Source organism: Aquarana catesbeiana, linkage group LG01, assembly GCF_042186555.1.
Source record: "Aquarana catesbeiana isolate 2022-GZ linkage group LG01, ASM4218655v1, whole genome shotgun sequence".
NCBI lineage: Eukaryota > Metazoa > Chordata > Amphibia > Anura > Ranidae > Aquarana > Aquarana catesbeiana.
Window position 1 is genome coordinate 714,756,451 of NC_133324.1, and position 25,077 is coordinate 714,781,527.

Sequence of the window (25,077 nt, forward strand, 5' to 3'; positions counted from 1 at the left end):
CCAAACCCAAGTACTGGCTAATTTGCTAACATTTTGGTAGGATGACCTATAGAAATATTATGTTCTCTTGGATGTGTTTAAAGCTGTTAATAGATGGTCCTATATTACCCATGTTGCAACTTGTAGGTTTATTTGCTATGCTCAAAATGACTGGTTGGAAGATGCACTCCTAGCTACTAAGGTATCTGGTACCCATGTTTTTGACATGTGTTGCCCCTTCATGTGCTCCTTGCTGCAAAGGCTAGTTATAGGTTTGGGGGGGGGGGTCACCATTTGTTTGTAAATCTGGTACCATCCCTTTAGAAGACCATGCACTGAAGGTAGTGGAGGCTCAGCACATACTCAATCTTTCTTAACCAAACTGCTTCAGAAAAAAACTGCTTTATCAATCACCAAATTCTCATGAATATAGTGGTAAAAACAGAAAGGCTCTGACCTTTCAAAACTAAATGATGATGTCACAAATGTCTGGTCATCTATAATGCAGATTATGCAAATAGTTGGGGTTCAGAGCTGTTTAAATTGAATTCTTCAAATCAGTTTATGTGGATCTATTATTGTCACATGAAACAAGTAACATTTGTCTTGGTGCTTAATTAAACATTCATTCACATCACAAGGAAAATTATTTGATATACAAACTGATGACATAATTTACATGCATAGATGCAATGTATACAGTATCTCTCTGTTGTAAAAATAAAACTACCTTTGCAAATTCACAGTTTTGAGCATACCTTACATATTCTGTTTCTAATAAATGAAGCATATCTCGGGCCAAATAAAAAACACATTCAATACATTTCATATTCCCATGGTATATCACTTTAGATTTGCTGTAGGTACAGAAAAATAACTTGGTCTTCTAGATATGCAGTATGCTTCTAATTTCCTTGTTACAGCTGAAAACACTACACCTTTTACTGCACTGAAATGCCAATTATTGTTTTTAGTCCAGTCTGCTGGACTACAGAACTTTGTCTTTCCCTTTTCTATTTCTCTTCACATACATTCATTTCTTTACTGGAAATCTTTACTGGAAATCAATGCCATTGTCTTGACTCCCAAAAGCCTGCTCACACTCTGTTGGTAGGGTAAGCCCTGACACCCATGCATTTTTAGTGCTTTTTGCATTTTGCAGATTTGCACTACAGAACGTGTTCCATAGGAAACCATGTTAAATGGACTTGTTAAGAGTTCTTGGTGTAGTACTGGGAGCATGCCTATCTCAATCAAAAATAATAGGGGTTGATTTACTAAAACTGGAGAGTGCAAAATCTGTAGCAGCTCTGCATAGACAGCAATCAGCTTCCAGGGTTTTTTTTTTTGTCAAAGCCTAATTGAACAAGTTGAAGTTAGAAGTTGTTTGGCTCCCATGCACAGCTGCACCAGCTTTTATACTCTCCAATTTCAGTAAATCAACCCCTAAGCTGCCATTAACTACCCCAGCTTTAATTTTATACATCTGGTGATGATGTTACATGTAGTATAAATTTTTTTAATAAATTAAAAGATGTCTGTTGCTACAGGAACACGGTAGAAGAAAATGTATCTAGATCACCCCCCAGCAAATTAATGCTGGAACATGATCTAGAGAGCAAGAGTATACAGGAAGCAATTAAATATGTTACAGATATGTGAAGGCATCTCCAGGTGCCTGTTTAACATAACCAATTGAGCTAAAACTAGACATGTGCACACTGACATATTTCGTTTCGGAATTTCATTTTCGTCCGAAAAATACATTTATTTAGTTACTCCCGAAATTCGTTTTTATGTATTTTGTTTCGTTAAAAAAATGCATTCGTCCGAAAATCCAAAATAATTAAGGTCAAATCTGTCATTGAAGGCTTATGGTGTCTGTTGAATGTTCTAAGACGATTCGACGGAGCAGATAAACTGTACGACGCCGCAATCGTACATTTCCGGTCGAATGTTCCGCCTACAAGCTATAGTAGAATTCTGATGTTGTATGACACTATTAATAATTATATTTATTAATTATTATTACTAGTCAACCAACATTAGAATTCTTCTATAGCCTATGGGTGGAGCATTTGACCACAAATGTTCGCTCGCAGCGACTGCTTCGTTGAATCTTCATGTCGAATCTTTTCTATCTGTGTCGAATAATCTTATAATAGAGTTAGGTTAGGCACATTCGACCTTTTTTGCTATTGTCTCTATAATGTCGAATCTTTTCTCTCTATGTCGAATCCTTTCTCTCAATGTAGAATAATCTTGGACTAATAGAGCTAAGGTTAGGCACATTTGACCACAGGTTCAATGGACTCAGATCGATATTGTCAGCTTCATGTCGAATCTCCTATCTATATCGAACTGTTGTCGCAACTAAAACGAAAATAAAGCATTTGTTTATGTCGGATCTTTTGGTTTTTGGATTCTGCACGTTCGTTATCGTTTATTAAAACAATAACGAAAATACCCGAAATTTGGACGAAAATGCATTCGGACGAAAACGAATGCACACGTCTAGCTAAAACCTCTCCAAGGGAAACTATTTCAAAGGACACTCACAAACCATAGGAGTTCATTCAACAATTGTTTGGCAGGGTCTTTCTTTGCAGCTTCCAACCTACCCACTGTCCCACTGTGCATTAAAGTGATTGTAAAGTCTTGTTTACAAAAAAAAAGAAAAAAGATCAAACATGTTATACTTACCTCCTCTGTGCAGTTGGTTTTGCACAGAACAGCCTGGATTCTCCTCTTCTCGGGTCCCTCTTCTATGCTCCTGGCCCCTTCCCTCCTGTCAAGCTCCCCCATAGCAAGCAGCTTGCTATGGCGGCACCTGAGCTGAGTCACAGCTCCCTGTGTCCATTCAGACACGGAGCCAGACCTGGCCAGCTCCCTCTCTCTTCTGATTGACTAACTGACTGTGATTGAAGCCGCATGAGCCAATGGCGCTGTTGCTGGTTCTCAGCCAATTCAGGAGGAGCGTTTGGGATGGCTAAGACACTAGTGGACATCACTGGAGAGAGATGGGGCTCAGGTAAGTAATAAGGGGGTGCTGGGGAGGCTGCTCCACACAGAAGGTTTTTTATCTTAATGCATAGAATGCATTAAAGGGGTTGTAAACACTTGTTTTTTTTTTTTAAATAACAAACATATCATACTTACCTCCACTGTGCAGTTTGCTTTGCACAGAGTGGCCCCAATCCTCATCTTCTGGGGTCCCCCAATGGCGCTCACAGCTCCTCCCCGCATTGGGAAACCACTTGGGGGTTACTTCACAGGTGCGCTCCCGAGTCCAGCATTTGCATCCATATACACATAATACCAGACTCGGACGCGACGCCCACGTCATTAGATTTGATTGACAGTAGCGGGAGCCAATGGCTGCGCTGCTATCAATCTATCCAATCAAGAGCAGAGACAACGGGCAGATAAGGTGAAAAAACAAAAGGGTTTACAATCCCTTAGATAAAAAGATAAAAAACCTTCTGCCTTTACAACTCCTTTAAGTCCTCTACCACTCACAGGCTCTCATGGGCCCAGGGTTCTGTGACAGTGTGGCAAAGATCACAGGTCACAAAATTAGGGCCTGTCATCCCAGTAGCCTTTGCTTGGCACAAGCTATCCCAGCTTAGCTAGACGGTCCCTTGAACTCCACACACGTGTACACAATTATTTTTTGGGCACAGTGACATTCATTTTTAAGAAGACACACTCTTACAATTTTTTACAATTTTTTTTTACAATTGTTGTTAATGGAGGAATTTGGTGTTCAGCTGTAACATAACAGACATTTCGGATCCATCCATCACTTTACACTAAAGTGCAGCAATTCCCATCTTATAGGCCCAGTGGAGCGCCAGCAAGGGCACATGGCACTAACCCAGGCATTGCCTGAGCCCTGGTCAACTGCTCACGAATGAAACGAGGAAGATGAGTATATTAACTTTTCCATTGCAAATAACTATCATTTTGATTTCCTGATAGGATCTCTTTAAGCAGATGAAAAACTAGTGAGAATATGTAGCTTAGCTCACCTCACAGCCACAATTAACTGGTCCAGCTCACTAGTGTTCCCACATTCCAGTTTTTCCCCTGGGACTGACTGAGGAGAGCTTGCTGCTGTTTGCATTATCTTTACAGATATCAATCCCAGAAAACCAGAGCAAGATTTAACAAATTGTAACCCTTTCTCTTTAGGCCCCTTACATCTGCATGTTTTACTTTCACTGCCACTGCCACTTCAAAAAGTGGCAGTTGCTACATTTTTTATTTTCATAGATTCACTATTATACAATTTTGGTTATTTAAAGTGGAACTTCGCTCTCTCAATCAACATTGACTATTTTTATTCCATAAAGTAGTCCTAGCATTAGTAATTAGATAAGAAAGTATATCGTATTTACTTGTTTTGAACTTTGTTTTACATTTCTTCAGCCAATTCCTGCTTTCCAGGCCTAGACAAATGATGTCATACACCCCAGGTGTCTTTAGAAGGGAAGGAGAGGAGAGGTTCTCAGCTAAGGACATTCTTTGCCTGCATGCCTGAACTAAGGGCAGATGAATTCCAGGAAGGAAATGTTACATGAATCATCTGCCCTTACTCAAGATGTCCATGGCCAGAAATGCTAGGGGATGTTTTTCAAAGCGATTTCCTAACAAAATAAAGCATGGAGACACGGATGGATGGGGGAGTCTGCTTTGAAAATAGAAAATGAATTTAATAGCATTTTTGGTTTGTGGTGCTGAGATGCAGTGAGTTCTGCTTTAATTAATCATTTTGCTCAATGAAATACTATTAATTAATAAAATTAGCCAGTGTATTCCAATGAGCAACAGATATGGAGGATTAAAGTTAAAGGATAAGTTCACCTTTTAGAACATGTTACATGTTCTACCTGTATTTAGGGTGGAACATCTAACATGCTCCGGCAGCTGCAGCCATTCCCCCCCCCCATCCTACTGACAGTGAGCATGTTCTCCGGGTGCTCGCTGTCACCCTTTGAAAAATATGTGGCTGCGCGGGCTCCGGCCCTGTCACTCATTAACAGTCCTCTGTGAATGAGAAACTACAAGTTACGACAGCCTTTGCAGCTATCGGCTTGTAGTTTTCAATGAACGTTCATAGTGCTGTTAAGTGCTGTGCTAGTTCATTCATTCTTACTGTCAAGGAGTACCTGCTTGCTTGTAGGAGGTATGAGCAAACAGATACACTGACAGGTCTGCAGGAGACCTGCATGGCATCAGCGATCTGCTGATCGCTGGTGCAATGCATTACATGCTCCCAAAACAAAAATAGTAAATGCTAATTTTTTTACCTGCAAAAAAATGTGCATCTATTATTTTTTGTTAAAAGGTGAACCTATGCTTTAAAGGATCACTAAAGATATATATATATTTTTTTTAAATAACAAACATATCATACTTACCTCCACTGTGCAGCTCGTTTTGCACAGAGTGGCCCTGAACCTAGTCTTCTGGGGGCTGTCTCGGCTCCCCCACTCAAGGACTCAACACCTTCATGCGAGCTCCCTCGCATGGTGTTGAGTGCTTGCGGGCACTCTTCCGTGATACAGCCGGCAGCCATAGCCACTCACTGTATCACTCGGCCCCGCCCCCTGACGCGCGCGTCATTGGATGTGCTTGACAGCAGGACGACCCAACGGCTGCGCTGCTTTCAATCCATCCACTGTAACCAATCAACGGCCAGGCTGAGTGGCAAAGAGGATGTCGGGGGCGAGCGGGACTTTCAAGGGGTCAGGTAAGTAAAACGGGGGGGCTGAGGGGGCCGGTATTGTCGGATGTTTTTTCACCTTAATGCATAGAAACTTTTACCTTTACAACCCCTTTAAACCCGGATGGCTAAATTTGAGCGTAAAGAAGCATATTCAAAATATAAGAACTAGGGAACATCACTCCTTTCCATCACTACAAAGAATGCAATAAAAAATGTAAGAGCATGATCATGACACTGAAAATAGACCACTAGAGACACATAGTGGAGGAGAGTAAAAAAAAAAAAATAAAATAATGTTTTAAATACATTAATAAAAGGGCAAAGTCAGAACATATTGGCCCAATAAAGGATATTCAGGGAAACTGTGTTAAATACCGTATTAATCAGTATATAATATGCACTTTTTCCCCCTGAAAACAGAGGACAAACAGTGCCTGCGTGTTATACGCCGATACTATGTTTTACCAACAGGGGGCGGGGGTCGGGTGGTCTGCCCCGGGAGCCACCCATTGGGGGGTGTCAGGCCGGCCACCCCGCCTCTCCTGGCCCTGGGACAGCGCTGCCTGCTAAAGTTGATAAAAAATCACTTGCCAGCCCCTTCTTCTACACTGCTCCTCCTGTGTCAGTGTCATTATAAAACAAAGCTTGTAAATATCTCAATAGTTCCGTTTTTTTCTGGCTGCTCTCCTTCTCCCACTCCTCCTCCTCCTATCTTTAGCTTTAAATTGGAGGAGGAGAGCGGTCACATGACCATCTATGTACTGTCAGAGAGAGCAGTCATGTGACCAGGTCAGTGGAAAAAACTGAGCTATTGAGGTATATGAAAGCTTCATTTTACAATATGAGTGACACAGGAGGAGCAGTGTGGAAGGGGTTGGCAGTGATTTTTTTCCTTAACTGTAGAGAATGCTGGCAACGCTGTCCCAGGAGACTGGGGGTCTCCTGGGAGTGCAGGGGGAGGGGGGCTGTATACTGGATGGGGGGGTGTGTACTGGATGAGGGGCTGTATACTGGGGAGGGGGCTGTGTACTGGATGGGGGGCAGTATAGTGGGGAGAAGGGCTGTATTATGGATAGGGGGCTATGTACTGGATGGGAGGCTGTATACTGGATGGGGGCTGTGTACTGGGGAGGGGGCTGTATACTGGATGGGGGGCTGTATACTGGATGGGGGGCTGTGTACAGGGAGGGGGGCTGTATACTGGATGGGGGGGCTGTGTACTGGGGAGGGGGCTGTGTATTGTGCAGGGGAAAGGGGACTGTGTACTGTAAAGGGGGCTGTGAAAAAAAATTTTCCTTAAACTTCCCTCTTAAAATTGAGGTGCATGTTATACGCCGATAAATACGGTACATTCTTCTCCTCAGTTCTATAGGACAAGAGGAGTATAATAGACAAGACAGTATTGTTAGCAACAGAGCGTGGATTCTATCCTTGTGGTTTAGAAGCCTAAAAAGACTTGAAAAATGTTATGTGAACAAATTGCCAGGGCCAGATGGCTTACACCTGAGAGTTCTCACAGAACTTTGTTTCATCTCTGTGTATCACCTAAAGCTATTCAAGCTGGAGAGGCAGTGGAGGTTCCAAGAGAGAGTTCACACTGGTGGAATCTGCTGATGCCGAATTGTGAGTGGAACTATTTTATTCCTTGTTGTTGTTCTTTATTTTAATAAAATAAAGGGGTTGCACAATGATCTTGCACAATGATCTTGTGTTTGGCTTTCTATCTCTGAGTGGGAGAGACATTTATTGGGACCTAAAGGGAGCCGGCCACATCACTATCCTAAATTGGAAATCTAAAAAGTGCTGTTAGACCCACTTAAAACCTGGGTCTAAGATTCTGGTGAGTTATAGCTCGAGAGGGGGCCGCGTTGTGGAGGCACAGAGAAGCACTGGTTCAGTGAGCACTTTATTCCTGCATGAATGGTGTGGAGCATGCTTTATACAGAATTCAAGCATACTGATTATTTATTTTGGACAATAATGAACTTCTATAATATTGCACTTTAATATGGTGACGCTATATTGATATTTTAGTTTTTTAGTTTTATTTGTTTTGATATCTGTGTGATTCCTAAGTAATGACACCTAGCACTCCATCCATTTTTGTTTATTTGACAAACTGAGGTCTGTTGGCATTGACAAACGTTTATTTACCTGGATAGAAAACCGATTACAGGAGTGCATCCAAAGTTTGGTGATAAATAGACCTTTGAATGGTCGAGAGTTGTAATTGGGGTACCCCAAGCTCTGTCCTGGGACCAGTTCTGTTTAACGTGTTCATAAACAACATTGAGGTTGGTATAAATAGATAAATCTCAGTTTTTGGTGATGATATAAAGCTAAGCAGAGTAATAACCTCACAACAGGATATACAGTAGCAACTTTACAAGAAGACCTTGAATTGAATAGAGAGATGGGCAACTACATGCAAAATGAGGATTGATGTAGGAAAGTGTACGTGCACTTGGAGGCTAAAAATATGAATGCAAGATACACGCTGGGGGAGAACCCCTAGGAGAATCAAGAATGGAAAAGGATTTGGGGGTCCTAGTAGATGACAGACTGAGGAATAGCATGTAATGCCAAGCTGCAGACAGTAAAGCTAGCAGACTATTAACATGCATTAAACAAGGTATTTACTCAAGAGATAAAACTATAATTCTACTGCTTTACAAATCTCTGGTTTGGCCGCGAGCATGCCATCCATTTATGTTCATCAGACCTCAGGAAGGATGTGCTGGAACCTCCAGAGAAGGGCAGAATAGCTAATAAGGCGGATGTGCTGGATGTGCTGGAACCTCCAGAGAAGGGCAGAAAAGCTAATAAGGCGGCTGGAGGATCTCAATTATGAGGTACAGATACACACACTAAATGTATTTTCCTTGGAGAAGAGACATTTGGAAGGAGATATGATAGCAATGTATAAATATCTAAATGGTGATTCTAGCATAAGGAGAAAACGATTCAGTCTTAGGTCACTTAAGATGACATGTGGCCACTCATTGAAGTGTGACAAGAATTGGCATAACCATAGATTGCATAGGGGGTTCTTTATAGTTAGAAACGTAAGAATGTGGAACTCCCTTCCACAAATAGTGGTTATAATTTAAAAAAACCTTTTAGATGGGAATCTTAGCAAAAACAATATGCAGGAATATGGGAAGTAGTAGAGACATACTGTAATACACACACACCCATACAGGTGTCTTTATTCAACCTTACTTAACTATGTAACTATCAGTCAGGTTATCTTGGTCAATAACATTTCTAAAATGCCCACCTAGCCAAACTGTCTACAATCTACTGTCCATGTAGTGGGCTTTTTGGGTGTGATGACAAGTTAGAGGTCTTGGGTCATGAACTTAAAGTAAAATTATTATACATTCACAATAAATCAGACACATGCCAATATCATCACTAATACTTGAAATACAAAAATACCTCTTTCTTGAAGAAAATACAAAACTCATGATTAAAAAAAAGAGCTGTTCCCATTTCCTACCCTAGGGAGTCTAGGTTAAATGGTATGCCACTATCAGTCATTACAAGAGAGACTTTGTTGCATTTAGCAGTTAGATTAAAAGATCAAAAAGACTGCCCCCACAAACACAGATCATTATGCTCTATACATACAAACAAAGGTTTTAGTACATTTACACAGATTGATAGGGCTGATCTCCTTCACATATATATCCAAAACATTATAAAAAACTGTAGCTCCTATTTAATTGCACAGATGGTGGCATTGTTTTGTTGTTACACCTAGGGGTTCAGTGTATTTATCCAAGTGTATAATAAAGCGTAAAATCCTTTACAGAGTCATGTAAAATCAATGTTCTTTGTGAAATACTGGCAGGTGATAGTCTTAATATAACACCTCAGACAGAACATTTTGAGTGTAATTGTTAATAAGCTGTAATTCTGCCTTTTTGCATTACTGATTATGAAAATATGATATTGAACTTCTAAGGGCAGAATTGGAATGGTCCACAGGCATGATTAATGGCAACTTAACATCCCATGGTCTGCATTGAATGATGTGAGTCTTGCACTTTATGACATTCTTCAGATCTGGAGAAAGTGCTTATTTCAGACTGTTTATCTTCATATGCAGCTACTCACTTGTAAACATAAGTTAAGGCTTTAAATTAAAATGCAAGCTCCATTCAGCCCCTTGTGATCGGATAGTAATACAAATTTAAAGTGCACTTGTGTTTAGCAATATCTAGTGAAGCTAACCATTGAAAGTGTTAGAAGGCACCAACAATTGCTTGCAGGCCATATTTACAAACTGCAGAGTAACTTTACTGCCCCCTGGAAGCCCTGAATAGTCAAATTTATGTTTATAACAGAAAGTCAAGTAAAGCCGCATCCATACTGTGAGACATATTTGATTGCAACATCTAAAAGAAAACAAATAAACTATTTTGAAACATTTATGGTGTGCAGTGGAGCAGTGGAGGTAGTATAGAGTTTATAGCTGCTCTCTCCAGGTACCTGATGGTGTTTAGTATTCCATAAGGAGAGTTTAATATGTTTTTTGGACGATACAAGTTTATTTGAACATGGAAATAAAGCTGTAGATACACACTGTATATTGCTAACTCCTTTAAACACTGTACTATATACTGCAAGCATCAGTAAAAGCCATTACAAAAAAAAATGGATGACTTGTCATCTTCTGACCTCAAATGGTTATGTAGCAAGTGTACTAAATGTAAATCTAAATGTGCCAACAGACATGTTCATCCAATCTGGCTATTTGCTGTCATATCAAGGATCCTTCATGTGTCCATAAGATTCACATGATGCCTCCTAACGGAGCCTACTTGAGGGTAACAATGAATAAAGCCTTTGTTCAACCCAGCACCAGAACACTCCGGTCAGCGCTCTCAGCCATTAGCAGACCTGTTTCGGTCATGTCCCTTTGACGAAAGTCCGGCTGCAGTACACACAGGCCGAATGTAGGCTGGTTTCTATTGAACCAATCGATGCCGCCCGATATTTGGCCTGTGTGTACTATGCTTAAAGTATGACTAAGGGCAAAACATTTCCTCATTTTGGATAGAATGCGGAGGGATTAGAAAGCTTGTCAGTTTTTACTGCTGTCTGTGTCCCTGTTATGGAGATATGCCCTCTTTATTTGTCCTGTTTACCATTATTATTGAAAGTGAACGTAAAAGAAAATCCCAAATTCTGGGTTGTCCCTAGAAAAGTAATAGAGGGGAAATCTTCCATTGGGGACACTAGTTCTGGTGACCTGGGGGTCCCTAAGGAATTCCCCTTAATTTGCAGGGATTTCCTCTCACTTCCTGTTTGGCTATGTGACAGGAGGTGAAGGTAATTCCCTGCAATGGGACACAGGACTACTTTAAGCTAGAATTCAGGATTCAAGACAATTGTTATTGTCTCCCTGAGACAATAGAAACAATTGTGCAAGTTAACCCAGTGCAAATATATTTTCTCAAGGCAAGCCCTAATGTTGGTTCTTACTCTAATTGGGCTTATTTAGGAACCAGGAAGCGTATCTAACATCCAAAATGCTTTTGTTACATCTGATTCAGCAAAAGCCTGGAGAAAAATGAAACCCATCTCCACTTTATCTAAAGCAAGAAAAAATTGGTCGAGCTGCTTTTAACAGAGAATTACTAACTGGTCAATATGGACTGCTGCTAAGTGTTATAGTCCTGACACCCCTGTCAGAAAAGAAAGTTGAACTATTACTCTTGCTTTCCTGCATTGCCTTTAGGCAATATAAGTCGGGTATCCTTCATCTTTATTGCACCCTCTCCCACTATAAAAGTTTCCTGCACCCACTTAATCTGAGGATTCTCATGGAGTGAAAGTTGAACTATTACTCTTGCTTTCCTGCATTGCCTTTAGACAATATTTCGGGTATCCTTCATCTTTATTGCACCCTCTCCCACTATAAAAGTTTCCCACACCCACTTAATCTGAGGATTCTCATGGAGTGCCAAGTTGATCAATAGTATATATTCATCAATTGTAATTAAATAAAATGTTTCAGGTCTACTGCATCACAGATTACCTTAGGTCTCTTGTATCAATTACTATATGTTCACAGTATTCATCTTAAAGATATAACAGTTGTATTGGTCACTGTCCCAGTGATCACATAAGGATCAAAGGTCATCTCACCAATCGAGACAGAGATTAAAAAATGACAGGGAGTGTAACCCTTTTCCACTTTAATAATATGTGTATCCATGCCAGAGAGAAAAGTAAAACTTAGCAGAGACCCTAACCCTTCCTCACTCTATCCAAAATGAGAAAAAACATTCTCTCTTTTGATATACTTTGTGCATGCACCAACAGGGGTCATTATTTGCTTTGGGAGCTCTTTGCACAGGAACAAAGTTTGGAGTACAAGACTTACTTTGTAAGTCCTTGTTAGGAGCCATGAACCTTAAGGGCCATACAGACAGGACGAATATCGGGCGGTATTGGCTGGTTCAATAGAAACCAGCCTACATTCGGCCTGTGTGTATGCAGCCAGTATGCCAGAAGCTGGCCGAACGCCTGAGCTTCTGTTGAAGGGGCATGCTTGAAAAAGGTCTGCTGACCTGCATCTGATCAGTGCTCTCCATGTGTTCTAGTGGGCGGGCAGTCCCCCTGTCAGAACACAAAAGCTCAGCTGGGGAGATTGCTGTACTACAATCAGATTGTTAGTACAAGATCTCCTTCCGAGCTCTTCAGTTTTTTTTTTTGTATCTGTATGTTTATTTACTGTGGAAATAATATGGAGAGAGAGAAAATCTCCCCAAAGTGAGTGATTTTCCTTCCATTTCTGGACAAATACAAAATGTTTATCTCCCTAATGAGGACACATATATCAATAAGGACTTAAGAGATGATCTAACCTCTCAACTCTACCCTCTAAAACTAAAATAAAAAGCTGGATTTAGACAAACTTTAGAAGTATACATATGATGCCCATTTAGTCAAATCAGCCAATAGATTGCTGGTTTGACAACTTTATCCAAGAGGTGAAAAATTGTTAATTTTAACAACCAAGATTGACAAAAAATGATTGACTATATTGCTATTTTACCAGAATGCAATTGAACCATTGTGGCAGTAAATTTCAATAATCTTTTATTTTAAATGTATTTTGGAAGTTAGTTTCTATAAATGATAAATCCATTTTAATAACCAAGAATGCACTTTTTATCTCACAAAAGTTAATTTGACCACATTTTTTAATTTTATTTTGATAGATATCTAAAAGAAAAATCTTGAAAATCTTTCACGTATGAATGCTGACTAGCAAACTTGGCACAAAGGATCTAAGTCTGTTCAAATGGGATGGCTATTCAAACTAGGATCGATCTGTTAAAAAATTGTTGCATATATGGACTGCATCACATTTCGGTCTACCCCCCCCCCCCCCCACGACATCTCCATAAGCACTCTAGTGCTTACAGAGACGTCACATAGCTATTTATAGTATTTTGAGTTTTAATGTGATAATTGGTACATATATTTTAGAATGTGTTAAATGTTAACACGTTAGATCATCTATAATACTGTAAAATGTGCATGTTAGCTTGTTGATTTATTACTTGTTGGAAAAGATGCTAAAAGGAATATCTTAGTATGGTGTATTTTCTATTGAAATATTCAGCTAAAATGTATTAATATAGGTTTCACCCTGACCCACCCAATTTGTGCATGGGTTTCCCCCTTAAATCCATACCTTACTCAAACATCCTTTTTTTTGTGGGCCCCCCTAAAATTCACAACAGAAGAGCCATACTGTTTTTTTTTCCTCCCTGGCCTATTTTTTACATGGCTGGGGATTCCTGGCCAGTAGATGGATGGGTCTGGTGATGTTACTGGTTGATAAGAGCAGAAGATCCCAGGAACTGCACATCAGAACAAGACCTGCTGTGTGTATACAAGTGGCAGGCTCAGCATGGACCCCGCCAGGCCACGCCCCCAACACGTTTCACTCCACCAACTGGAGCTTACTCATGGGGAATACAATATACCATTGGTTCGCAGTGATGTTGCTGGTTGCTAAGTTGTTGACACTGACCACTTTCTTAACAACCTTGATAGTGGAAGAAGGAAGTTGTTATATATAGTAGTGGGAGAAAAAAATGTCTACTATAACCTTAGGTCATTCCTGGACTGAAAAATTGGTGCTCGGAAGAATGCCCGAACAAGCAAAGTTTGGTCTGAACCAAGACCTCATCCCTCCTCATTTTAGAAAGCCCAGATGTAAGATATTAATCTATTGTTTAACCACATGCAAGTTACAGGACAGTGAAACAATATTTATCCAACTTCATGCAAAAAACACCAGTGCCTGGAGCCCATGAATTGGACGATTGGCATTTTTATTTGAAGGTTTTCAATTGGTTGTTTTGTTTTGTGGCATTTGCCTTTAATCTTCAATGAAACAAACAAATCTATCACATGCAAAGCAAGATCACAGAGCATGCTGAAACAGTGCAGAGATCAATTTTCCTGTTGCTATCACCAAGTAATGAATGGTGGAAAATGTATCGGTTTTGGCATCTTTGTTTTAAAATCTCAGACTTTTGCCAAGATCAGACAATTAGTTTTATATGATTTGTGTGCAGTCTGACTTGATCTGTGCAAGAACACTTGTAACATTAGTTCATACATTGACAGCAAAGAGATATAATATGTTATATGTCCAATCAGTAAATTGCAGCATTATTTTGAACTTTAAAGAACCTCTTTAAAGGACAAGCACAGTGTATTTTTTATGAAGATTATATTATAGCATATTATACATTATATACACATATCTCTGCAGTGATTTGTATGTAGCTTTTACATTTACAATTCAATTTTATTCTCTATTCCATTACATCTAGACAGACCCCTGACATCTCCCTTTTGAGACAGGGAAAGGGACTGAGGACACAGATTCCCCAGTCCCTTTCTCTGCAGCCTCAGCTGCACTGAAGAAGAATGGACAAGAGACAGAGGATCCTGTTCATTCATTCATAAACTGAAGCATCGTAAACAGTTTACGATGCTCAGTTATGAATGGACAGGGTCAACAATCTCTGACTCTGTGCATTCAGAAAAGGAAGGAGACGGTAAATGACATATATACTGGCTCCTTCCTTCGCTCTCTATCCTGACAGATCTGGGATGGGGGGGGGGGCAGGAGGAGAAGCTGGAGGTGCACACGGAGGACCTGGGGAACTGGAGGAGGACCCAGAAAGCCTGAGGAGCACACAAAAGACCCAGGGAGCCGGAGGAGGACACCAGAAGCTGGAGGAGGATCCTAAGAGCTGGAGGAGGACCCAGAGGAGGAGACCCAGAGCTGGAGGAGGACCCAGGGAGCCAGAGGAGGACCCGGGGAGCCGGAGGAGGATACAGTGGACAATTGGGTGATTGGTGCAGCAATGGGGGCAGTTACAGGCACCAATCTCCCTGTATAGCCTTCAATATAGCAGCTGACAGCCGTGGGAGGGAGGAGATGAGACGCTGCTGTCAGCTGCTTTATTGAAGGCTATACAGAGAGATTGGTGCCTGTAACTGCCCCCACCACACGATTATCTGTGAGGCTGCCAATCACCCCCCTGCTACGCTGAGGACGCTGGGCCCAGCACAAATGGTATGGGATTAAGCATCGGAGCATTTGCATGAGTAAAAGTAGTAGCAAATGTTCAGTATCAGCACCAATACCGATACTAGTATCAGTATCAGTGCAACCCTAATTGTAACATGCATTTTAGTGTGCGTTGCCCCAATGCACAATGCACAAGTGTGGCTATAGTATAACATCATTGCATCCCATACATTGACAAAATGGTTTTAAAGTGGAATTTCGGGCATAACCCTAACTACTAATACTTCTGTTTTCAGCTTGCTGTGGTCCAGTCACGTGACCCCGCTCCCCAGTGTCAGTCAGTGTGGCTGCAGGGGAGAAGAGGAAGCATTGGAAATGGATGGGCCATTAAAGCCTATGGGTGTCATCACTGATTCAGGTTTTACTACCCCTTGTTGGAACACTCTCTCTTTCTTCTCCCCTGCAGCACCACTGGTAGACACAGGGGAGATCACATGGTCAGACTGGAATGAGCTTACAATAGGTAAGTATGCAGACCTTTGTTATACAGATTAGTAAGCATAGGTATTAAGACGTTGTAGGGGATAGTTTTAAGAGTAGTTGGGGTTCATTCTGGAATGCCACTTTAAATCATTAACAAGCATTGTTTAGGTCGCTGACACAGGAACTGATTTATTAAAGGCGTAGAGAATGCACCCTTCGCAAAATAATTGGCAATATATAAGGTCAACCTATTTTCACTTTGAATACAAAATTATGTGTAAGAGAAAAATTGAATCTTTACTAGCACATAAATGGTTGCTCAAAGTGAGCACAGGTTCTCCTTATTGACTAAGCTCAATGAACATTTATTTTGAACAGTGAACAATTGTGGGGGTAATGGGATTAGCTAAAACTGGAGCAGACATCCTCTGAAACAACTGTACATAGTATCCAATCAGCTTCTAGCTTTGACTTGTCCAGTTAGGCTTTGAAATAAAAAAGCTAGAAGATGGTTGGTTGCCATACACATCTGTTCCAGATTCACAGCTGCTCCAAATTCTGCTGCCCCACAGTTCCATTCTCAGTAAAATTGCATATATATATATATATATATATATATATATATATATATATATATATATAATTTTTTTTCATGCTAAGAGAAATTGGCAAAGAACAAGGTAAAGTTAAACTCAATGATGACAAACACAACCCCTATACGTTATGCCTAGAACAGCTGAATCTATAAGGAAAAGATAAACAAAACCAATAAAAAACTCATGGTTTGCTGCATTAACTAAAATGCAGAATCAATTTCACATGAGTTGTTTATTGAGACAGATAATAATAATGTAAGGTAAACTAATAATATAAATAACACTAAAAAGCAAACAGGTTAAAATATTAGTTGAAAGTCACAAAGAAATTGTCACTGCATATCCTGGACGTTTTATGTGTCAAAAAGTATCCTACATATATAAAACCAGTTAAGATTAGTGTTCAGATGACATCTGTGAAATTGCACATGTGGAGTATAAATATTCCTGGCTGATACTCACCAAAGAGCGACAAGATACCACACGCTCCCCATACAATTAAAGACATTCCTATGCTGCCGGTATTTTGTAGTACTCCTTTGGGAGATATAAAAATGCCTGCTCCAATTATAGTTCCAATTATGAAAGAGATCCCTCTTAACAAAGTTACTTTCTTTTTAAGCACCACTTTATCCCTCTTGTCAGCTTGTTTGTTGTTAATTGAGGATAACATGCCTTCTGATTCCTTGGTAGGATAGCTGTCTTTGGAAGTTATCATAGTCACATCAGCAGAAGCAGATCTCTTATACATGATGAATAAAAAGAACAATGGAATCTCAATGTAAAAACTCAAAGTGCTATGCAGGTAGTACCCAGTGCTGGATGCTTCTGGTGGCAAAATTTTTCACAACAAATTCTACAAGCTGTTGCTCCTTTTTTTTTTGGTTACACCTATTTATTCACCTGCCTTAGCTGTCCTATCACTGCAGACCAAGTCAACTTCCGCATGAGACTGATGCACTAGATTGCTGCACACTAGGTTACTAGTGCTGAATGATGATGTAAATTTTTCAGGTTTGCATCAGCCACAGAAATCCCTTTGCTTTACTCAGCAATAAATCCTGTGAAGCAGGGTGTTGCACAAGCAAAACTTGATCTTCTTACACAAAATCTGGAGGAGTAACAGGAACTCTTGTCTTTTAATCTGATCATTGTGACTTGCATAAATGCCTTGTTAAAGAACACAGACTATTCATGCAAGCGACAGGAATATTAAATGCTTTTTGCTTTCTATTACCTACAGTCTATCTAGTTAACAATATCTGTGTTCACTGTGACTGTGCAAACACACAGATGTAGAAGTAAGAAAAAAAAAAAAACTCTTATGGCTTTTCCATACACAAAGAAGTTGGCAGAAACAGCTGACTGTATATCCTGTCAGAAAAGTTACATTATTTGAGTTGTGGTATTTATAGTCGTTTTTTATTCTTCTTTCAAACACTTTTAATTAACCAAAAGCTCTGGATTGCTGCAGTTTGTACCTTTGTGCATTGTACATTGGATAAGTTTATATAAGTCTAGTCTAAAAGTTTAATACTAAAAATGATAATATATGGTCAATTACAGTATGTACAGTATAGTACGTTTTTTTATACTTCTATTGAGTTTCAGATTAGAAATTCACAAGTAAAAATAAAATAAGAAAAACAGAGTAGATCAATATACATATGCACTGTAGGAAAAGTACAAAAGGCAGGATGCTTTTTACAATCAGATTCTACAATCTTGAATTTTAGGTTGAGTGGTAAAAAAATGCAGAAATCTTCTATTTAAAATGTAAGAAAAACTGATTAAAAGCAGAAATCGGTGGCCAGTTCACAGTCTGCTTGGATCTAAAATACAGAGACATAGAAAAAAAAAAAGAATTTAATAGCTATTCCATACAAAAAGAGGTTGGCAGATACAGCTGTCCAAAATAAAAGTTTATAGGATTTTTTTTTTTTTTTACTGTATATTGCATCAGAAATTATACATTTCTAAGTTTTGATATTTACAGTAACTTTCTTTTACTTCATTTTTGACACTTTTTTAACTTAAATAAAACTCTGTTTGATATGCATTTCTGTGCTTTATGCATTGCACTTTGCCAAGTTCATAGTTTGCTTGGTATCACTAGTGTGAAAACTATAGACATTATAAGAAACTGGCAGGCAATTACAGTATTTATCGCATCTGTACAAAAAGACGGGCCATGGGTTACTCTACAATCCAGAAAATATAGGTAGAGTGGTAAAAATATGAAATATCTTCTAACTGTGTAGCTGTATTTTCTAAGCCCTGCTTTATTTTAGGTGTTATGTTTTGTGTAATAGTTTGCAAAATCTATTTTCTGCAAGATTGGCCCAGGGGTTGCATTCAGTAGTGTCACATTCAGATCTTCCAGATTTTGTTGAGTTGGCTTCAGGCTTCTCTCACAGGAATGCGATGAAGGGAGTTCTGCCTGTTTTGTTAGCTGGTCAGCCCCTGGTGGTTGGACCAATCTCTGACCTTACAGAGTCTTTACCCGAGGGGTTTTTCCTTTGGTGTGCATGCTACATTCCTGTTGTAAGACCTCAGGGCTGTAGTCCGGTCCTAATGGACTCGACTCTTTCATAGAATATGTGCTAAAGGTTTTGTTCCCAAAGTAATTGCTGCAATCAGCTGAATCAGAGTAAGAAGAGTTACAGTATATGCTCCTATATGTAAATCCACCCAACATTTGTCAGTCAGGGACACTGTAGGAGCCCTGGCACAGATTTGGGTATTCTATCTTCTCATGTGCTCTTCTTCATCGAAGTTTTGCATTAAGCATTTTAAAACATTGATGGACTGGACCTGCATTTTTGTTAGCTTCAGGTAAATGTAAGTTAATGTTACAAGGTGGTGTAGCTTATTATCACCTATGTTGCCAAGCATGGGGCCATCTTAATGCTACTGGTAGAGGATGTCACAAAATAACATGCTTGACATTTTCTAATCTATTCTCATCTGCTCATCTAAAAAGTATTGGAAAACCCTCAGCCAGGGAAAAACCTCCAGATTTTCTAGACATAAGGAACAAATGAATGAGGACGTCCTAGAATTAACTACATAAGACAGAACAGAATTATTTAATTCCTACTTTCACACTGTAATATTTGGGAGAGACTAATTCAGTTGAGCTACTTCCATTCAGTTCATGCCTATCCTTCTGTGTCATGAACCTGTATGAGAAGCCTGAGATGACAAGGGTGGCCTCTTGCACAATTTTCATCTGCGCACCCCTAAAATTTGAGATAGGGTCTGCAAGGGCAATGGAAGCACACAAGTGCCAGGGTGCAGAAACTGAAGACTGGAACTTGGGAGCACTAGTATCAGACGAGTAGTAGCACAGCTGGTAGTACACTAGGGACCGTAAATGATGCATTTTTTTTTTTCGTTCAATCAGCGGGTTGAACAAAAAATAATACATTTTTTTTTCCCCCATCAACGCACTCAGTGTTGATGGGGAAATACCTCCAGTGGAGCTATTGTATTGGAGAGTTCCCCGCAGTCAGAATGTACTCATCAGTAATGCTGACTATAGCTGGCAGCACTGATCGAGTGAAAAAAAACAAACAGGCTTGTTGTACGGATGTCAATAGAGAGATTGACTTCTGTACCACCAGCCTGCCCATAGATCGATCAGAATTCAGCCAGTCCCCACTAACCAGGCCAAATTTCTATCCTTCTATGGCCGGCTTAAGGATATATACAAGAGGTTGTCAATTTGAAGGCAGCAAGGAATTATTTTGATAGGGAGAATCTTGGTCAGAAGTCCAGGACAAGGTCAGGAACAGAGATAAGCAGCAATCACAGGCAAACATAATACAGAAGCAGGTCAGACAAAAGACTGGTCAGTAACGAGGTCAAGCACAAGTTTTAGGATCAGGAATCACAGGAATACAGACTTATAGACCAGGAATCTCTAAACTACGACCCTCCAGCTGTTGCGGAACTATACGTCCCATGAGGCATTGAAAAACTCTGACATTCACAGACATGATTAGCATGATGGGAACTGTAGTTCCTGAACAACTGGAGGGCCATACTTTGGAAACTCCTGTTATAGACCATTCAACATTGAGCCTATGCAGAACTTTGGTTTAAATAGGGTTTAATAGCCCACTAGACATCAAAATCTGTGGTGGGGGTGTCTGTAGGCTTTCCATGTCAGTAAATAAGTGATCATTTATGTGCATGCGAATGAGCCTGGCATGATATTCCTGTTGGCTGGCAATTAATACAAAACTCGCTGTCAGGCAGAGTTTTTATAACAAAAGAGACCCGAGAGGTCTCTTCTGTCATAAATCCCCCCCCCCTGCCTGTCAGCAGGTAATGTGATCTGAGCCGCACATGTGCAGCTCAGACCACATTTATGGCCCGCTCTGTGTCCTACTGAAAGACAGTGTGAAGATGAAAGTTGTGGGGGGCAAAGGAGAGCGGTGAGAGCACAGCACAGGAGGGAGACCCCCCAGCTACCCACTGGAATTCTAACATTACAGCCTGAGAGGGCTGTAAATATGTTGTGGCCACAATGCTTTGCTTCACAGCCATGGCAATTTTAACTCAGGCTGCAGAGTTTGACAGGTAGCACTGCCTGTCAAACTCGCCCAATGAGACCGCACAGTAATCACAAACCAAATGTTTGGCTTCCAGTTGTAGCATGGTCCCACAATGTAAAATTGCTTGGTTTCACTAATGTGTAAACTTTAGACATTATAAGAAACTGGCAGGCAATTACAGTATTTATCGCATCTGTACAAAAAGGCAGGCCATGGATTACTCTACAATCCAGAAGATATAGGTAGAGTGGTAAAAATATGAAATATCGTCTAACTGTGTAGCTGTATTTTCTAAGCCCTGCTTTATTTTAGGCGTTATGTTTTGTGTGATATTTTGCAAAATCTCTTTCTGCAAGATTGGCTCAGGGGTTACATTCAGTAGTGTCACATTCAGATCTTCCAGATTTTGTTGAGTTGGCTTCAGGCTTCTCTGACAGAAATGTGATGAAGGGAGTTCTGCCTGTTTTGTAAGCTGGTCAGCCCCTGGTGGTTGGACCAATCTCTGATAATCATAGTTTTGACCTTAAAGAGTCCTTACCAGAAGGGTTATTCCTTTGGTGCGTATGCTACATTCCTTTTGTAAGACCTCAGGGCTGTAGTCCGGTCCTAATGGACTTAACTCTTTCATAGAATATGTGCTAAAGGTTTTGTTCCCAAAATAATTGTCTGATGCTGCAATCAGCTGAATCAGAGTAAGAAGAGTTACAGTATGTGCTCCTATATGTTAAACTCCACCCAACAACTGTCAGTCAGGGATACTGTAGGAGCCCTGATACAGATGTGAGTATTCTATTTTCTCATGTGCTCTTCTTCATCGAAGTTTTGCGTTAAGCATTTTAAAACTTTGATAGACTGGACCTGCATTTTTTGTTAGCTTCAGGTAAATGTAAGTTCATGTGTAAGTTAATGTTACAAGGTGATGTAGCTTATTATCACCTATGTTGCTAAGCATGGCTACTGGTAGAGGATGTCACAAAATAACATGCTTGACGTTTTCTAATCTGTTCTCATCTGCTCATCTAAAAAGTATTGGAAAATCCTCAGCCAGGGGAAAACCTCCAGATTATCTAGACATAAGGAACAAATGAATGAGGACGTCCTAGAATTAACTAAATAAGACAGAACAGAATTATTTAATTCCTACTTTCACACTGTAATATTTGGGAGAGACTGATTCAGTTGAGCTACTTCCATTCAGTTCATGCCTATCCTTCTGTGTCATGAATCTGTATAAGAAACCTGAGATGACAAGGGTGGCCTCTTGCACAATTTCCATCTGAGCACCCCTGAAAGTTGAGATGGGGGCTGCAAGGGTAACTGAAGCACACACGTACCAGGGTGCAGAAACTGAAGACTGGAACCTGGGAGTACTGGTATCAGACGAGCAGTAGCACAGCTGGTAGTACACTAGGGCAGGCCGTAAATGATGCATTTTTTTTTTGTTCAATCAGCAGGTTGAACAAAACAGAATAAATCATTTTATTCCCCCATCAACACACTAAGTGTTGATAGGGAAATCCCTCCAGCGGAGCTATTGTATTGGAGAGTTCCCCGCAGTCAGAATGCACTCATCAGTAATGATGACTATAGCTGGCAGCACCGATCGAGTGAAAAAAAAAACAAACAGGCTCGTTGTACAGATGTCAATAGAGAGAATGACTTCTGTACAACCAGCCTGCCCATAGATGGATCAGAATTCAGCCAGTCCCCACTAACCAGGCCAAATGTCTTTCCTTTTATGGCCGGCTTAAGGATATTTACAAGAGGTTGTCAATGTGCAGGCAGCAAGGAATAATTTTGATAGGGAGAATCTTGGTCAGAAGTCCAGGACAAGGTCAGGAACAGAGATAAGCAGCAATCACAAGCAAACATAATCCAGAAGCAGGTCAGGCAAAAGACTGGTCAGTAACAAGGTCAAGCACAAGTTTTAGGATCAGGAATAACAGGAATTCATACGTATAGACCAGGGTTCTCCAAACTACGGCCCTCCAGCTGTTGCGGAACTACACATCCCATGAGGCATTGATAAACTCTGACATTCACAGACATGACTAGACATGATGGGAATTGTAGTTCTTGAACAACTGGAGGACCATAGCTTGGAGATCCCTGTTATAGACCATTCAACATTGAGCCTATGCAGAACTTTGGTATAAATAGGGTTTAAATAGCCAATATCTGTAGTGGAGGTGTCTGTAGGCTTTCCAAGTGATCATTTATGTGCATGCGAATGAGCCTGGCATGATATTCCTGTTGGCTGGCAGTTAATACAGCTCAGACCCCATTTACGCCGGCTCTGTGTCCTACTGAAAGACTGGGTGAAGATGAAAGCTGTGGGGGACAAAGGAGAGCGGTGAGACCTCGGGCTGCCCACTGGAATTCTGCTGCAGAGTTTGACAGGTGGCACTGCCTTTAAAAATCGCCCAATGAGACCGCAAAGTAATCGGAAACCAAATGCTTGGCTTCCACTTGCAGCACAGTCCCACAATATAAAATTGGCAGCAGCACCTCTTGAATGCCTGCCAGCCACTCCTGTGACACCCTCTGAAAAGTTTTCCACCATGCAAAGCTTTTCAGCGGAAGGCAAGCTTACCGCCTGCCTAAAAGAACCCTTCCAATACATTTTTTTAAATGCATTTTTTTATTAAATGTTCCAAAAAAACAAGGAAGGTTACATATATTCATAATAACCAGGTACAGTACTGTAGTCATTATTAAAATATTGAACAGCCGGCTTCAGTCGGACATACCAACACACAGTCGAATGTTGGCCATATTTTCTTTAACAGGCTGATGTCTCCTGACATTTGGCCCGTGTGTACCCAGCTTAAGTGGGAGGTGGGGGGAGAGGAAAGACTTTGAATTCTTTAATGTGTACCCTTTCAAACTGGTGCATTATAAAAATAAGTTAAGTTATCTGGTGAAAGTGATGCATGAGCCTATCAAATCTAAAACTTCCACACAGTGACAAATGTTATGAGTATCTGTGAGAAGACTAATGTGTATTTCATTGACAAAGAACAAGACAATGCCCTGTTTAACAGCAAATTGCACAAATTGTTTTTTTAGCAACAAACTTTAGCAATAGTTTGTTTGTTTGCCAATAATATGAAAGCAACTCGTGTTCCGTCATAATCGGCAACCCATCAGATTAGGTAACAGAAGTGACCTTCTGTCACTACACCGCAACAGCCTTCTTGGTACACCCCACATTCGTCTGCAGTAAGCCTGCAATCAGAAGGTGGCAGCGGACATCTTTTTACACCCAGCCAAGTCTTGCATTCCACACTTATTTTTACCAGTAAACTGAGCTTATATAGTAAATAAATACAGTATTTTGAAATCCGTGACACTGTTTTGATGTTGAATTTTAAAAGCAGCAATGTTCTGTCAGATCAGCAAACCTGTCAGATCAGCAGGCTGGCCGCTGCTTTTAAAATTCAACATTAAAACAGTGTCATGGATTTCAAAATACTGTATTTCACTATAGTGATACCTCGATTCGCAAACTTAATTTGTGAAACGCCTCTGGTCGCGAACTGAATTGGTCATGAACTGAGGCAAATTTTACTATAGGGTTTAAAGTGGTTGTAAACCCTTACAACACACTTTTTGCTACAGGTAAGCCTATTATAAGGCTTACCTGTAGCTACCCTGGATATCTCCTAAACCTGAATGGTTTAGGAGATATCCCCTATATTTGCACATGTGCAGTAAAGCAAAGTGAAGCAATGGCATGTACGCGGGAGTGACGTAATCGCGGCTCCGGCCAATCACAGCGCCGGAGCCCGCGATACCCAGAAGTAACTCCAGGAGCGATGTCACCAGCCAGAGCAGTGAACCAGAACCACTGCGGGGGCTTCGATCTAAGGTAAGTAATACATAATGAGCTGGTATGCATAGCATACCAGCTCATTATGTCTTTGTCTTGCAGGTTTTCTTTTTTTTTGCTAGGGTTTACAACCACTTTAATGTATATCCAGTTAAAAAGGAAGTAAACCCTGATGGGTTTACTTCCTCTTTGTTTCCCTGCAAAGGTAAAGCATAATGGGCTACTATGCATCGCACAGTAGCCCATTATGTGTCACTTACCTGACACAGGAGCCTGCAATGTCACCGCTGTCCCCTCTGCTACGGAGCGTCCATCTT

The 25,077-nt window shown here is 40.5% G+C and overlaps 1 protein-coding gene across 1 annotated transcript in view; it reads right to left on the reverse strand.

The window, feature by feature from the left end:
* SLC7A11 (solute carrier family 7 member 11) overlaps positions 1–17,471 on the reverse strand; it is a 393,826-nt gene extending 376,355 nt beyond the window's left edge. The window contains exon 1 of the mRNA XM_073603843.1: positions 16,829–17,471. Within this exon, the coding sequence (XP_073459944.1) occupies positions 16,829–17,117 (289 nt within the window). The 5' untranslated portion in view covers positions 17,118–17,471. The remainder of the gene's footprint in view (positions 1–16,828) is intronic.
* Positions 17,472–25,077: the final 7,606 nt, after the last annotated feature.